General features: G+C 39.9%; 1 protein-coding gene across 1 annotated transcript in view; it reads right to left on the bottom strand.

Moving 5' to 3' along the window:
• DSCAM (DS cell adhesion molecule) overlaps positions 1 to 13,994 on the bottom strand; it is a 341,028-nt gene that overhangs the window by 289,295 nt on the left and 37,739 nt on the right. Inside the window, exon 5 of the mRNA XM_033232515.1 lies at positions 12,655 to 12,933. Within this exon, the coding sequence (XP_033088406.1) occupies positions 12,655 to 12,933 (279 nt within the window). The remainder of the gene's footprint in view (positions 1 to 12,654; positions 12,934 to 13,994) is intronic.

Below are 13,994 nucleotides of genomic sequence, written 5' to 3' on the forward strand. Positions count from 1 at the left end.
AAAAAAAAAAAAAAAGGCAGATCAAATATATATTTGTGCCTCAAATAGTAATTATCAATATAAGTATTCATCTTGGATGTGAACTGGTCAAAGCACTTGATATTGATTTTTCCTCTAACAGGAGATAAAGTGAGAAATAATAGGCACCTCCTAAAGGCAATCAAGAATACAATGTGGGCGTGAACCCAGGAGGCGGAGCTTGCAGTGAGCCGAGAGTACTCCAGCCTGGGGGAAGAGCAAGACTCTGTCTCAAAAAAAAAAAAAAAAAAAGAATACAATGTGGGGCTGAACTTTTCTCAAAATTCTGGTGAGGACATAGTGCGTTATGCCTGATGTCAGCACCACGGCGGGCCAAAGGGGGACTCTGGAGAGCAGTTGCAGTGAGGTACCATAAAGCTTTTCTAGTGTGTCTATAAAAAACAAGATAATAAGTGACTGCTTATCTGGTGAATGTTGTGAGGTGCTGTAAACACCCATCCCTACCTAAAACATATACACGACTTCACTTAAAACATCTCCCAAAAGAAAGCATATTACTTGAGCCAAGCCATTAGGATTTTAATATGTATCATATCTCTTAGAGAGAAGAACACACACATTCTCCTAGGAAAGGTAGCATATGAAAGTATTCTAATCCCCTAATCTTTCCCAGCAGATCAGCCATTCACTACAGGGTAGACTTTCAATGAGGCAGTCATAAACTATGTGAGAGGAGATGAATTATCTACACCATATAGTAAATACTTGGAAATTCCTGGTAAGGCTAATCTCATCAGCCTTGCAAAATCCGGAATTCTTAATTTTGAGACATAAATGTGAGCCTACATGTTATAAGTAGATAGGAACTCTAGCTACCACATATGATAGACTGAGAAGATGGTGAGGGCCTAAGTTAGCAAGGGGCTTAGAAGCACATTACAATGATCTGAGCCAAGCTGAAGATCACTTTGACCTTAAAATAACCAAGGAGGAAGGGAAAATGTCAAGACACAAGAAGCAGCCAGAGACGGAATTCACCACAGTGTTTCTGGAGAAATCATTGCTTTTAATTTTCTAGCCTTACTTTCTGTAGAAAGATTTACACATGAAGAAGCACGAGACTACCAGCATAAAGCCAACTGTTAAACACACTGGCTTGGTGTCCAGCTCTGCTATTTCCTATTGGGTAATTTTGGGCAAACTATAAAATAGCTCTTGGTCTCAATTTTCTTATCTGAAAATTGGAGATAATTATGGAACTCATTTTTAAGGACTGCTAATAAGATCAAATAAATTAAGATTAGAAAAGTTCTCAGAACTGTGGAGACATTAACTGCTATAAGAGTGCTGGTTAATTTAGTGAACGCAGGTATGTCTGTCTTTGACTTTTTTTTTTTCTTTTGAGATGGAGTCTCACTCTGTTGCCTAGGCTGGAGTGCTCCAGTGGAGTGTGATCTCCACTCACTGCAACTTCTGCCTCCCAGGTTCAAGCAGTTCTCTGCCCCAGCCTCCTGAGTAGCTGGGATTATAGACGCCTGCCACCACACCCAGCTAATTTTTTTGTATTTTTAGTAGAGACGGGGTTTTATCATCTTGGCCAGGCTGGTCTTGAACTCCTGACCTCCTGATCCACCCGCCTCGGCCTCTCAAAGTGCTGGGATTACAGGCGTGAGCCACTGCGCATGGCCCGACATATTCTTAATGAGCAAGGTTCCCAACTTGCAAATGAAATAAATAATTTACACAGCCAATGAATCGCTGAGATATTGCTTAACTAATAAGCAATGTTACTTCATGTAGAATACTTCATGGTATTTGGAGACAAAATGTAATTAAGAAAATGAAAATATATTTAAAATAAGATAATAAGGAATGACTATCTCTAGGTGAGGCAATTATCTCTAAGAAATATGGTAGAGATTATATAGAGCTAAGTTTTCTAGTAAAAGTAACCAATCAACCTCAAGAGTAGGTGACAAAGTTGAAGACATCATGCCAAAATTATTCTCCCCAGGTGGAAGGGAAATCTGCAGCCATCCACATTCTGTGCTCCATTTGGCTCAAGTTCTGCCAAGAGCAAGAAATTGCTCATCAATGGACAGGGTAGAAAATCTCTTGCATTCCCTCTGGAAGCACGTCTAATTATAATTGATCCATTACCCCTCCCCTCAATTTGATTCTAATCTAAAAAAATGTTCCTTAAAATCTCATCAAAGAAGTTTATATGAGAAACAACTATTGAAATATTGTAAGTATAAGGCAGTTACAGATGAAAATGTTCCCTAAATTACTAGAATAATTACCCTATATCATTGAAAACTGTTTCTGACCCTGGAGTAGCCAGGGGATTTCCCATGTGCACCTCTTTCCTCATAGACTGGAATTCTGTCTTCAGATACCCCAGTGATTTACAGTCACATGAAGACCTAAGAAAGAAGCTTCTGCAGTAAGTGAACTTCTTAATTTTTATAGCAAAGAGAATAATTAATAGTTCAGATATTTGATGTTTGGCTGATAGACCGTGCAACTTGAGACCACCTTGAGGAAAATGCTGTATTTTACTAAGTGCATGAATAAGCCAAATCATATACATTTCCTTCAGATTTTGACAGAAGACTGTCATGAATTTAAATATTCAATCCCTAAGTGATTTCTTATCAGGTACCAGTGAATATGTAGGTCCCTTTCATGAAAATGAACTTGTGAGTTACAATAAGAATTCTAAGACTGGGAACATCCATGTACTTACATCAAGAAGACCTGAGGCCACACTTCTCAGATCCGACACCTTAAGAATATGCTTGGGTTGAGTTCTGTCTGGCAAAATTAGAGGTGATGGATTCCTGGGAAAAGTTGTAATAAGTTTCTAAACAAATTTCTTTGCCTGCCCAGAGCCTAATGGGAAGACAACAGGCATACAGTCCCTTGGGGGTTGCCATCACTTTGAGACAGCTCCATCACCAGCTAAGATTAAAACTCCAGGGCAGGGGAGTGTCTGAATGAGGACCCAGTGTTTAACATGTAATTAATGACATCATCCTCGTATGCTCTAAGCACTAGGAATGACTATTATCCCTAGGGACAACAGAGTTACCAATTTTTTAAAGTAAGCAGCAGTTTATTTTTTTAAAAGTAGAGATATTTTTTAAAGAAACTATTAATATTTGACCTACATATTTTTTTTCTACAAAATGGCAGCCTAAGAAATTGTCCTAAACGAACCAGGAGTCCCCCAAGGAGTCACTTAGTAATAAAAGTGAGCATTTCCTGAGGACTCAGTGGGTTTCAAGTACTCCTAGTTCCATCCTTTGACCCCTCCCAGAATTGCCCTCAAGACAATTCTTACTTTGTTTGCTTATTAAAGAGAGGATCCCCTACTATGGCCCTCTCCTGCTTCTCAGGGTGTTGTCTTCAATCTTCTCCACATCTTACTCAACAAACCTCCTGAGCTTTTTCACCCACTCCCATCATGACGATTGCCTTCATCTTCTCTTGGTGTGTAGAGCACCATATTCCCCCATCATTAACTTATATCACAGGTACCTCTAACTCAAGTTTCCAAAATGGTACCTGTTCCTGTCCACCATCCATTAAGGTCCTCAAGCAAGAAAAATGGAATTTCCTTTCATATCCTCTTCTTTTATTTCTTTTTTATCAGATACTGATAATTATTTCTTGAAAATGTAGCTTCAAATTCTCTTCATCTCCACTGCCACACCCCAGTCACAGTGAGTAGTCTGGTTATGTGGGAAAGGGGCACAGCCCCCCTGTCCACCCGGCTTCAGCACCTCTTGGTGGACAGCTCCACCTCCACACACTTTGCCAGGACATTGCACTAAGGGGATGGGTCCCTCCCTTTGCTGTCTCAGGCCTTCTCAGAAGTCATGAGCCTTTACCCACCTTACTGGTGCAACCCTGACATGTGAAAAACAATTGTCCATCACTGAGGGACAGGAGTCAGGGTATAAAATCTCTGCCTCACTTTCCTCCGATCCAGTGGGGGCAATTATGAGGCCTGCTCTATGCCTACGCTTCTCAAACATTAGAGGGCATCAGAATCACCTGAAGAGCTGATTAAACCACACATTGCTGAACCCTGTCTCCAGTGATTCTGACTCAGTAGGTCTGGGGTGGAACTCAGGATTTTGCCTTTCTAATGAGCTCCCAGGCGATGCTGAGGCTGCTGGTACAGAGATCACACTTCAAGAACCACTATTCTACGTGATTCCTTAGAGGGCTCCCAGTAGGAATGAGCTCCAGTTGCCCATAGCAGCAACCAGCTCATTAAAGTAACTTTCACTGATTTTTTTTCTCCCTTTCTGATCTCATTCTTTCCATTCTGGGATCCAGGAATGACATCCCAAATAAATAACCTGCCAGCCAATTCTGTACCTCACATTCTACTTTCAAGGGAACCCAACCTAGGATAAGGCCCATATGTCTCTTATTTAGATTTCTCAGCCTCCTAACTGGTCTACCTGCCACCAACTGTCCCACTTGAATTCATTCTCCACACAGTGACCTAAAGGATCTAAGACACAAATTGGATGATGTGACTTCCTTGCTTCAAAGCATCCCATATTCCCATGGCCCTTTGGTATAATCCAGACTCTTGGGATATTTTAAAGGATTTTTATGACTTGAGCCCTTGGTCTCCAGTTGCATTCTGTGACATTCTCCTCTTGCAGACTTTGCCCCAACCATTCTAAAACCCTGTCTATTATCCAGTCCCCAAGACCGATGTTGCTACCGAGTCTTCACACAGACTTCTTCATATCTTTGTTTAACAAGTCCCCACTTACTATTTGCATCTTAGCTTAGCAATCACTTAGGCACATTTTTTCCTGATGCTGTGGATAAGATTAAGTGCTTCTCTGAGCCCTTGATCACTTACCATAACCTTTACTACACTCATTTGGTATTTCTGTTTAATAGTCTGTCTCCCATACTAGGCTGTGCACGCTATGAGAACAAGAACCATTCATTTCTCACAGACCATGGTATGCCCAGCCCACAGCACAGATCTGGAGTACAGAAAGCACTCTGCAACTACGTGTTGAAAGGACACATGAATAAATGAATATTATTACTTCAGTTTTATAGACTAGGGAAATGGAGCATGGCTAAGTTAATAACTCAGATCAGGGTGACCCCCAAAGCCCGAGGTCTTTGAGAAGAGTGGATCCAATGGAAGTACCATAAGTGCCATCTGAGGGACAGCAGAAGACAGCCTCATAGGAGGACTCTGGCCAACAAGATACAGAGCCTGAGATGGAAGGACTGAAGCCTTTGGGACTGCTGTCGTTTGGGCCAAAACTTATGATAGAACAAAAACACCACCAGGACTCTATCGTGTCTGGGTTATTGTATAATTCCCCAAAGTTGTTGGTTTCCTTTTTTAAAGATGATATTTTGATTTCCTTTTATTAGTATAACACATTATTTGGTATATTGTGGTGAGCCTGCTTGCCAATATAGTTGGTTTTCCAATAGAGCATGACACGGTTTGGTGGTGTCCTCACCCAAATCTCATCTTGAATTGTAGCTCCCACAATTCCTTCATATTGTGGGAGGGAAACAGTGGGAGGTAATTTAACCATGGGGGGGCGGATCTTTCCCATGCTGTTCTTGTGAGAGTGAATAAGTCTCATGAGATCTGATGGTTTTATAAAGGGGATTTCCCCTGCACAAGCTCTCTTGCCTGCCACCATGTAAGATGTGCCTTTCACCTCCTAGCCACGTGGAACTGTGAGTCCATTAATCCTCTTTTTCTTTATAAATTAGCCAGTCTTGGGTATGTCTTTATCAGCAGCATAAAAATGGACTAATACAGAGCGGTTTTTCTGGTGGGGAGGAGGAGTAATTAAAGAGATGAATAGGTTCAACTACATAATTATATCACATCTCCAAGAGGCAATATGGCTAACTTTGCCAACACTTCTGTGAATCATAATTACATGCACATAACCAACACTCCTGTCTCTCCAAAAAGAACAATTTGATATATATTCCAAAATACCAATATCTTGTCATGGGATCCACATAGGCTGAGAGTATCTGAAGTTTCAAATAGGTTTCTTTGAGGAAGTTTATTCCTGATGTTGCCTAAAATGAGGGTTGTTTAAAATATAGAGGTCTTTGGCTTTATCTGTTTATTTTGTGTGTGTTGGAGGGGGAGATTACTTCTGTTGTTGCTTTATTTTTAAATAAAGAATACTATGGTTATAATAAGACAGGCATTTTTCTTGTTTTAAATGTAGTCCAGCGTCTAATGTTTGGAAGCCATGGCTTCTAAGTTGCTATATATTTCCAAAGAATTAATTTAGGTTTCCCTAGCTGTAAACGTGGGCAGAAATTCAGTTTTAATGAATGCCATTTGGTGGAGGTGGGAGGGAGTGCGTGGATAAATACCACCATTCTCTACTCGGTGACATTTAGTTGAGATGGGACTTGGCCAAAGTCTAGGTAAGATTTAATTTACGACACTGAATATTAAATCGATGTCTTCCCATCATTCTGAGAATAGATGGCCTGGCCCCTGCTTATCTCTCTGCCTTACACTTTCTGTCCTCTCTTACTCAACAGGAAGCACCTTGGGCCTCTTGCTGTGCTGTGAACACACAAAACTCACTCCACACTGTCTTTAGACTTGTTGGTCTCTCCGCTTGAAGCTCACTTCCTACAATTCCCTGGGTCGTACGCCTTCACTTCAGTCAAGTCTCTGCCCAAAGATCTCTCCAGAAAGCCTTCCCCTGCCCAGCCTACCTAAAACACTATTTTCATCCCCGTCTTTCTCAATCCATGTACCACATGTTTATTTTTCATAGTCCTTGCAGATAACTGACATTGTCTGTTCATTATCTCTTCCCTTCACTAGAATTTGAGCCTTATGGGGCAGAGACTTGGTGTCTTTATTTTAATCACTATGGTATCCTCGACACTCAGAACAATATCTATTATAAAACAGATATTTAAGAAATATTTTGGGTAAGGATGAATGAAGTAAAATCATAGCATGAGAATTCTATCAAAAATTGGATCAATAGATGACAATGAAATAGAAACCTTCTATAATTTTCATTTTTCCTGTCAACTGACAGTCAACTACTATTTCAGCCAATGTGTTTGTTTCTCTATGTGGCAGTTCACCATTAAAAGTCAGAAACCATGGACTCATCAGAAGATATAAAAAAGGGTGAGAAAACGAAACTCCTTTGGAATCACAAATAGGAACTGTTGTGCTGGTGCTTTCCTGTGAGTGGTGCAAAGACCACAACAGGAAGCAAACAGCAGAAGTGCTCTGTCATGAAGCCTAATGCTTTATTTCTAACAGCCTCATCAATGCCAAGGTCACTCCAATGAGCAGGATATCAGGGAAACCATCAGTCCACTGTCATAAGAGCTATGAGATTTGGCTCTTATTGGCTCATACATAACAGCTACGAGATTTTTGCTTTTGGGATTTTGTTTTTGTTTTCTTATATTTTCCTCAAGACAACAGCTAATTTATTTTAGATCAAGTCTTTACAAATCTTCCCAGTAACCCAGACTATCAAACAATGTGCTGAGTTTTACAATGACCCCAGGTCAAACTTTTCTTCTGCAGCTTCCTCACATCACTCAGCCTTTATAGAAAAGAAGAGAGTTAGGGCCTTGCCCTGGATCAAGCTTTAACTTAAGGGAATGTGGTGGCTGGTTTGTACTTTATCTTCCACACCATTTAAACGTTCTCCATATTAGCAATGAGGCTGTTTCACTTTATCATTTGCGTGTTCACTGGAGTAGCATTTTTCATTTCCTTCAAGAACTTTTCCTTTGTGTTTACAATGTGACTAACAGTTTGGCATAGGAAGCCCAGCTTTCAGCCTATCTTGGCTTTCAAATGCCTTCCTCACCAAATGTAATCATTTCTAGCTTTTGATTTAAAGTGAGACATACGTAATGACTCTCCCTTCACTCTAACACTGGAGACCACTGTGGGGCCATTCATTGGCCTAATTTCAATACTGTTATGTCTTAAACCCGGGAGGCGGAGCTTGCAGTGAGCTGAGATCTGGCCACTGCACTCCAGTCCCGGCGACAGAGCGAGACTCCGCCTCAAAAAAAAAAAAAAAAAAAAAGAAATGGAGACTGGGAAATGGTTGGTTGGTAGAGTGGTCAGAACATACACAACATTTATTGATTAAGTTTGCCATCTCATATTGCTACTAAACAATTATAATAGTAACATTATAACAGTAACACCAGAGATTACTGATTACCAATCACCATAACAGACATAACAATAATAAAAGTTTGAAATGTTGAAAGAATTACCAAAATGTGACATACAGACACGAAGTGAGCACATACTGTTGGAACAAATGGTCCCCATAGACTTGCTCGATGCAGGATTGCCACGAACCTTCAATTTGTAAAAAATGCAGTATCTGGGAAGCGCAATAAAGCAAAGTGTGGCCGGGCATGGTGGCTCACTCCTGTAATCTCAACACTTTCAGAGGTCGAATGGAGTGCATCACCTGAGGCCAGGAATTCAAGACCAGCCTGGCCAACATGGTGAAACCTTATCTCTACTAAAAATACAAAAATTAGCTGGGCATGGTGGCACATGTCTGTAATCCCAGCTATTCAGGAAGTTGAGGCAGGAGAATTGCTTGAACCCAGGAGGCCGATGTTGCAGTGAGTGAAGATCGGCCCATTGCACTCCAGCCTGGGTGACAAAGTGAGATTCCGTCTCAAAAAAGAAAAAGAAAAGAAAAGTGCAATAAAATAAGGTGTGCCTGTTTGTACTGAATGCAGTACATTGTGAATATGCTGTGCTGTTGGGGGTCTGGATTTTGTTGTCTTCCTTTTTAGTGTCAAATGTTGTTCGTGCACACAATTAACTTACTAGTGGAGAAGTTTTATCTCGTCAAGAATCTTCTTAGGCTTTTTAGGGCTGGCCTAGAGTAACCCTGGCTAGATTAGTTCGACTCCTAGTAGGTGGCCTTTCTGAGATTCCAACTGAATTCCCCTATTCTGGCTAGTTAGAACTCCAGCATTCCCAAGCAGTGTGCAACTTCTACTAGCACCCTTTGCATGCGAATAACAGTATTCAGCTGAAACTGCAAAGGAGCCCTGTACAGATTTCTAGAGATCTTTCTTTGAATAGCTCCCTAATCTCCAGTAGTTTGTCCTTCAATACCCAGTAATCATCTCAGTATCTTTCAATTTCTCTCTCTGTTTTCTCCACCTGCCAAAATCACTGTGATCTATTTGGGCTCTGCACTCCCTGTCATGTGCAGAAAGTATCCCAAGCAGCTATCTGGGGTGAATTTGGAGCTCACTGCATGCACTTCCTTCTGTTCCTGAGAGAATTTGTCAATATCAGTCCAATTTATAGTTAGTTTGTAGTAGGAGGATAAATGTGTTACTTGTTACTCTGTGATGGTCCCATTAGATAATTTTTGTTTTTCTACTTCTTTGACCCAAAACATTCCTCCTCCCTAAAATGTTCAGTCATTTCTGTTGGTGCTACTTAGTGGAGCTTCACACCATGGTTATTATACTACTTTGAACATACTACTGCACCGGTACAAAGAATTCTGGTTGCATTCACTAACTCAAGGACTTTGACCCTGTAATAACCTCCTTTTTATCTTGCCACATATTTTTTTCCTCTCTACTGGCTGATTCTCATAAGCATATAAGCATGCTGTAAAGTATCCAGTCTTAAAAATAACTCCCGCCCTTGCCACATGTCCATTTCCAACTTTGTCTCCATTTTACTACCTCCTGTGATAGCAAAATTCCTAAAAATATAAAAAGAGTTGTGTTTTCTGAGTTCCTGCACATTGGCCGTCTTTCTTTTCTGAAGCTCCTCTAATCAGGCCCTCGCTGCAATGACACCAGGTCATAAACAATAGCCATAAAGGTCATAAACTATCCATCTTCCTAAACCAGTGACCAACTCTTGGTTTTCCTCTTTGTCTACTTTCAGCAGGATTCAATACTGTTTAATATCCTCTTTCTCAATTTAGTTCCGATTTTGCTTCCAGAGTGTCACAGTCCACTGGATTTTCTCCTCCTTTACAAGCTGCTCCTTTTCCCTCTTCATCTCTTCTGCTGATTCCTCTTCCTCTTATTCCAGGGCCTTAAATGTTGGAGTGCTCTAGTGACTGCTAGGACAGGCGCGTCTCCCATATCACTGACCATCATTCCCCTCATCAAAACCATTCTTCCTCATTTCTTCTCTGCTTCTGCTAAAGACACTTTCGTTCACCTTGTTATTAGGCAAACCATGATTCCACTAAAGGTTCTTTTTTATCTCATTTGCAACATTCACTCCACAAGCATGTTTTGTTTGCTTTACCACCAAAATAGATTCTGAATTCCACTGCTTCTCATAACCTTAACATTACCATCTTCATCCAAGGCATTTTTATCTTGCCTGAATGTCTGAAATAGCCTGTTAACTACTCTTCTTGCTTTCTAGCCCAGTCCATTCTTCAGATACCTACTAGTGTGATAACTAAAAAGATAAATCAGGCCATGGTGCTGTGGTGGTTACAGTCAACAGTGCCAACTGTTTAATCTAGAAAAAAAAATTCACACTTCTAAAATGGCTGCATGTTCTAATGACTCAGGGGGCTGGGACTGAGACTTGGCTACATATTAGAATAAACTTGTGGATTTTACAAATTATTGATGCCTCGGTTCCACCTCCAAAGATGGTTCTTTAATTGGTAGGAGCTTCATCCTGGACATCAGGGCCTTTTTAGAGCTCCCTATGCAATCTGAATGTACAGGAAAGTTTCAGAATCACTAACTAGTCATTTTTGGGAAAAAAGAACAATTCCCCAGAGATCTGGAAGATGGATTTACCCCTAAAGATTATGATTTAATTGGTGTAGTTTGGGACCAAAAAATGCACATCAGTGTTTTCTTAAATCTCCCAGGAAATTCTACAGAACTGTCTAGATTGAGAACCACACACCACCTTGTCCCTGTCTGTTTCTCCAGTCACACTGACCTGTTTGTGAGGCACATTTTCTTCCTCTAGGCTGCATTATCTCACTGGTGATTTGATATTAATTTAACTAAAGCTTATTTAACATATTTGAAGAACAATCACATGGAGACATTAATCATGTCATGATCAGCTACATTATCCCAAATAGCTAGGCTCAGTTTCAGCTCATCTGACCTTTGTCTTGGTTAAAAACTTCTGGTTGCCTTTTCTGCAAGGGCAAGTGGTACAAAACGCATCCCTGCACATTTTTATCTGACATTTCAGATTCCTGACCTGGATCCTTCAGAGCAGATTACATAGAAAGTAGGCTGATGTACTATTTTGCCCTTCACAAACCCAAGAGTCAACTCTGCTTATAAGAAAACACTCGGGAAACAGATACTGCGTTGGCTCCCTTTTATTTATCTTTCAAATTTTGGGAAAAAATCAAGTATCCTAATTCTTCCACTCCAAAGAGCAAGGTGGAAATGAGAAAAATGTCATGAGGATGTTAAGTTTGTGTCTAATTGAATATATATTTTCTAAATTATTCACTTGGGGCCTTTTTTTTTTTCTTGGAAATACAAAGTTAGTTTCTTCCTATGACTTCTAAGTCTGTGTCACTTCCTTTTGCTGACAAGTAGATAAAAAGTGCATTTCTCCCCAGTCGGAAAGGTAGAAGAGTTATCAAGGGGACAAGGATTAAGGACTGAGGAAGGACATGAGAATCTCCTGTTCAAGAAAGAGCTATCTCCACTCTCTGGGAAATTACAGAAATCCTCCCACTCCTAATAACTATTCTGAGACCACAATTTGGGGAATTTTAAAATGCAAATAATCATCGTCAATATAAATCTTTAACTTCCTACAGTTACTTTTGCAATGTGGATGAATATTGTAATGGTAGATTAATGTACAGTACTCTTGGAGAATCTTAAAAATCACAGAATATCTCTGTTTGATACACATTAGAGAACACTAGCAGCTTATTTCATAGATGAAGAGTGTGAGCCTTAATGGGAATTTGGTTACTTGAATAGAAGTTCAAAATAAGACTAACGTTTACAGTTTAGATGTAATGAGATTACTGCCAATGTTTTCTGAACGTTAGCCTATGCTATTTTAATTCTTTTGAAAAAATACGACCACACTCTGCTTAATTTTAAAATGTTGCAATGGCTTTCCAAAATAATGATATATTTAATGCTAAGTAGAATAGATGGTCAAAGAAAATCACATTTCTAAAACTCAAACAAACATTATGAAAAGCTATTTTATGGCTCTTTAGAAAAACTTTGATATAGCTTTGACACATATTTTTAAAAAGCCATTTATTGAAATAAGAAATATTATTAAAATATGATATGAATACAATAAAGCAAAAGCTCATCAATATTAGTCCTCAAAACTCATTGGGTTAGCATATGGAAGCCTTATTTCATAAATTAAACCTTATGGCTCCCACCTTCTTAGCTATTAATTATTTAAAACATATTTTAAGTAAATAAAGCCTTATCTTGGAGTTTAGGGGAATTCATGGCTGTGTTCCAGAGTTGTATTTTTTTAGTGAAATAAGACTGAATTTCAAAGTTCTAGTTATTTTCACAATATTTCAAGCCCCATCATCTTAAACCATTGTTAAATCAACTCTATGGATGCCACATGGCTCACGTTCCTCTGCTTACCTCTCACAATCAACTGGCTTTGGTGCTCCACGGCGGCGGCCTCATTCCGGGCGATGCAGGTGTAATTCCCATTGTGCATCAGGGAGAGATTGGAAATCCTCAAGGAGCTTGTGAAGTCAATATTGTCAATGGTCACCCCAAGGCTCCCAGGGATTGGCCGGCCGTCCTTCTGCCAAGTGATGGTGATGGGTAAGTCCCCTGAGACCACGACACACGGGATGAAGACCCGCTGCCCAATGGAGAATCTTGGAAACTCAAAGGGTTGTATGAAAGGTGGAACTGCAAGAAAAAAGAAAGTAACAGAGGGAAGATAATAACCAACTGTGCTTATTCTACATTTCTTTTCCTTTAACCCTGTACACGGCACTGAAAGAGTAGTATAGACAATCATAGACACAGCATAGAAATACAGGAAGTGTAGCCAATTTGAAATTATGCTTCCATTATTTGAATTTTCTCATCATTTTAAATAAAAAGCATCGTTCAATTTGTACTTCAGCAAGTTACTTAACCTAATTTTGTTCAACAAACTTTTTAAAAATTTAATAATTATTTTTGAATGAAAATATTTCAGACTATATTCTGTAGTGTAAATAGTGCTAAAGGGGGATTTAGGTTTGCTTTTCCTTCAAAGCCTTTTAAACTGATGTATACAAGAGGAGGTTTCTTTCCTGCTTTGTGACTATGACGCTGCAATTACTGTTGCCTCTTCTAATTGTTTCCTGCCTTGTAAACAGGAATATTCTAAACCCACTGAAGAAGCAGAGATTCCAATTTTGGCTGGATGTGGTGGCTCACACCTGTAATCCCAGCACTTTGGGAGGCCGAGGCAGGAAGAACACTTGAGGCTAGGAGTTCAAGACCAGCCTGGGTAACATAATGGGACCCCCCCCATCTCTACAAAATTTTTTAAAAAAATTAGCCAGCTGTGGTGGTGTGCACCTCTGGTCCCAGCTACCGAGGAGGCCAAGGCAGGAGGATCCCTTGAGCCCAGGAGTTCGAGGCTGCAGTAAGCTATGACGGTACCACTGCACTCCAGCCTGGGTGACTCCAGCTTGGGTGACTCCAGCCTGTCTCTAAAAAACTAAAAACTAAAAAATAAAAGTAAAATAAATATTCCAATTTTATTGTTAAAGTTCTTTTTTATGTCCAACAAATAACAACCATTCATTATAAATTCTTATTTCATATTAGAAAAACTACATCTTTACTTTGCGTCTCTTAGTTTTTCACACTTTGTGTGTGAAACTTTTAATTATGAACTGGTCCATGGCAGGTTTTTTGAGTTGATATGTTGCTAAGGAGGTCGGGTTATAGCCTTCAGCCTGGGCTACCATGGA

This window comes from Trachypithecus francoisi, unplaced genomic scaffold (genome assembly GCF_009764315.1).
Source record: "Trachypithecus francoisi isolate TF-2019V2 unplaced genomic scaffold, Tfra_2.0 Lachesis_group14, whole genome shotgun sequence".
Classification (NCBI taxonomy): domain Eukaryota; kingdom Metazoa; phylum Chordata; class Mammalia; order Primates; family Cercopithecidae; genus Trachypithecus; species Trachypithecus francoisi.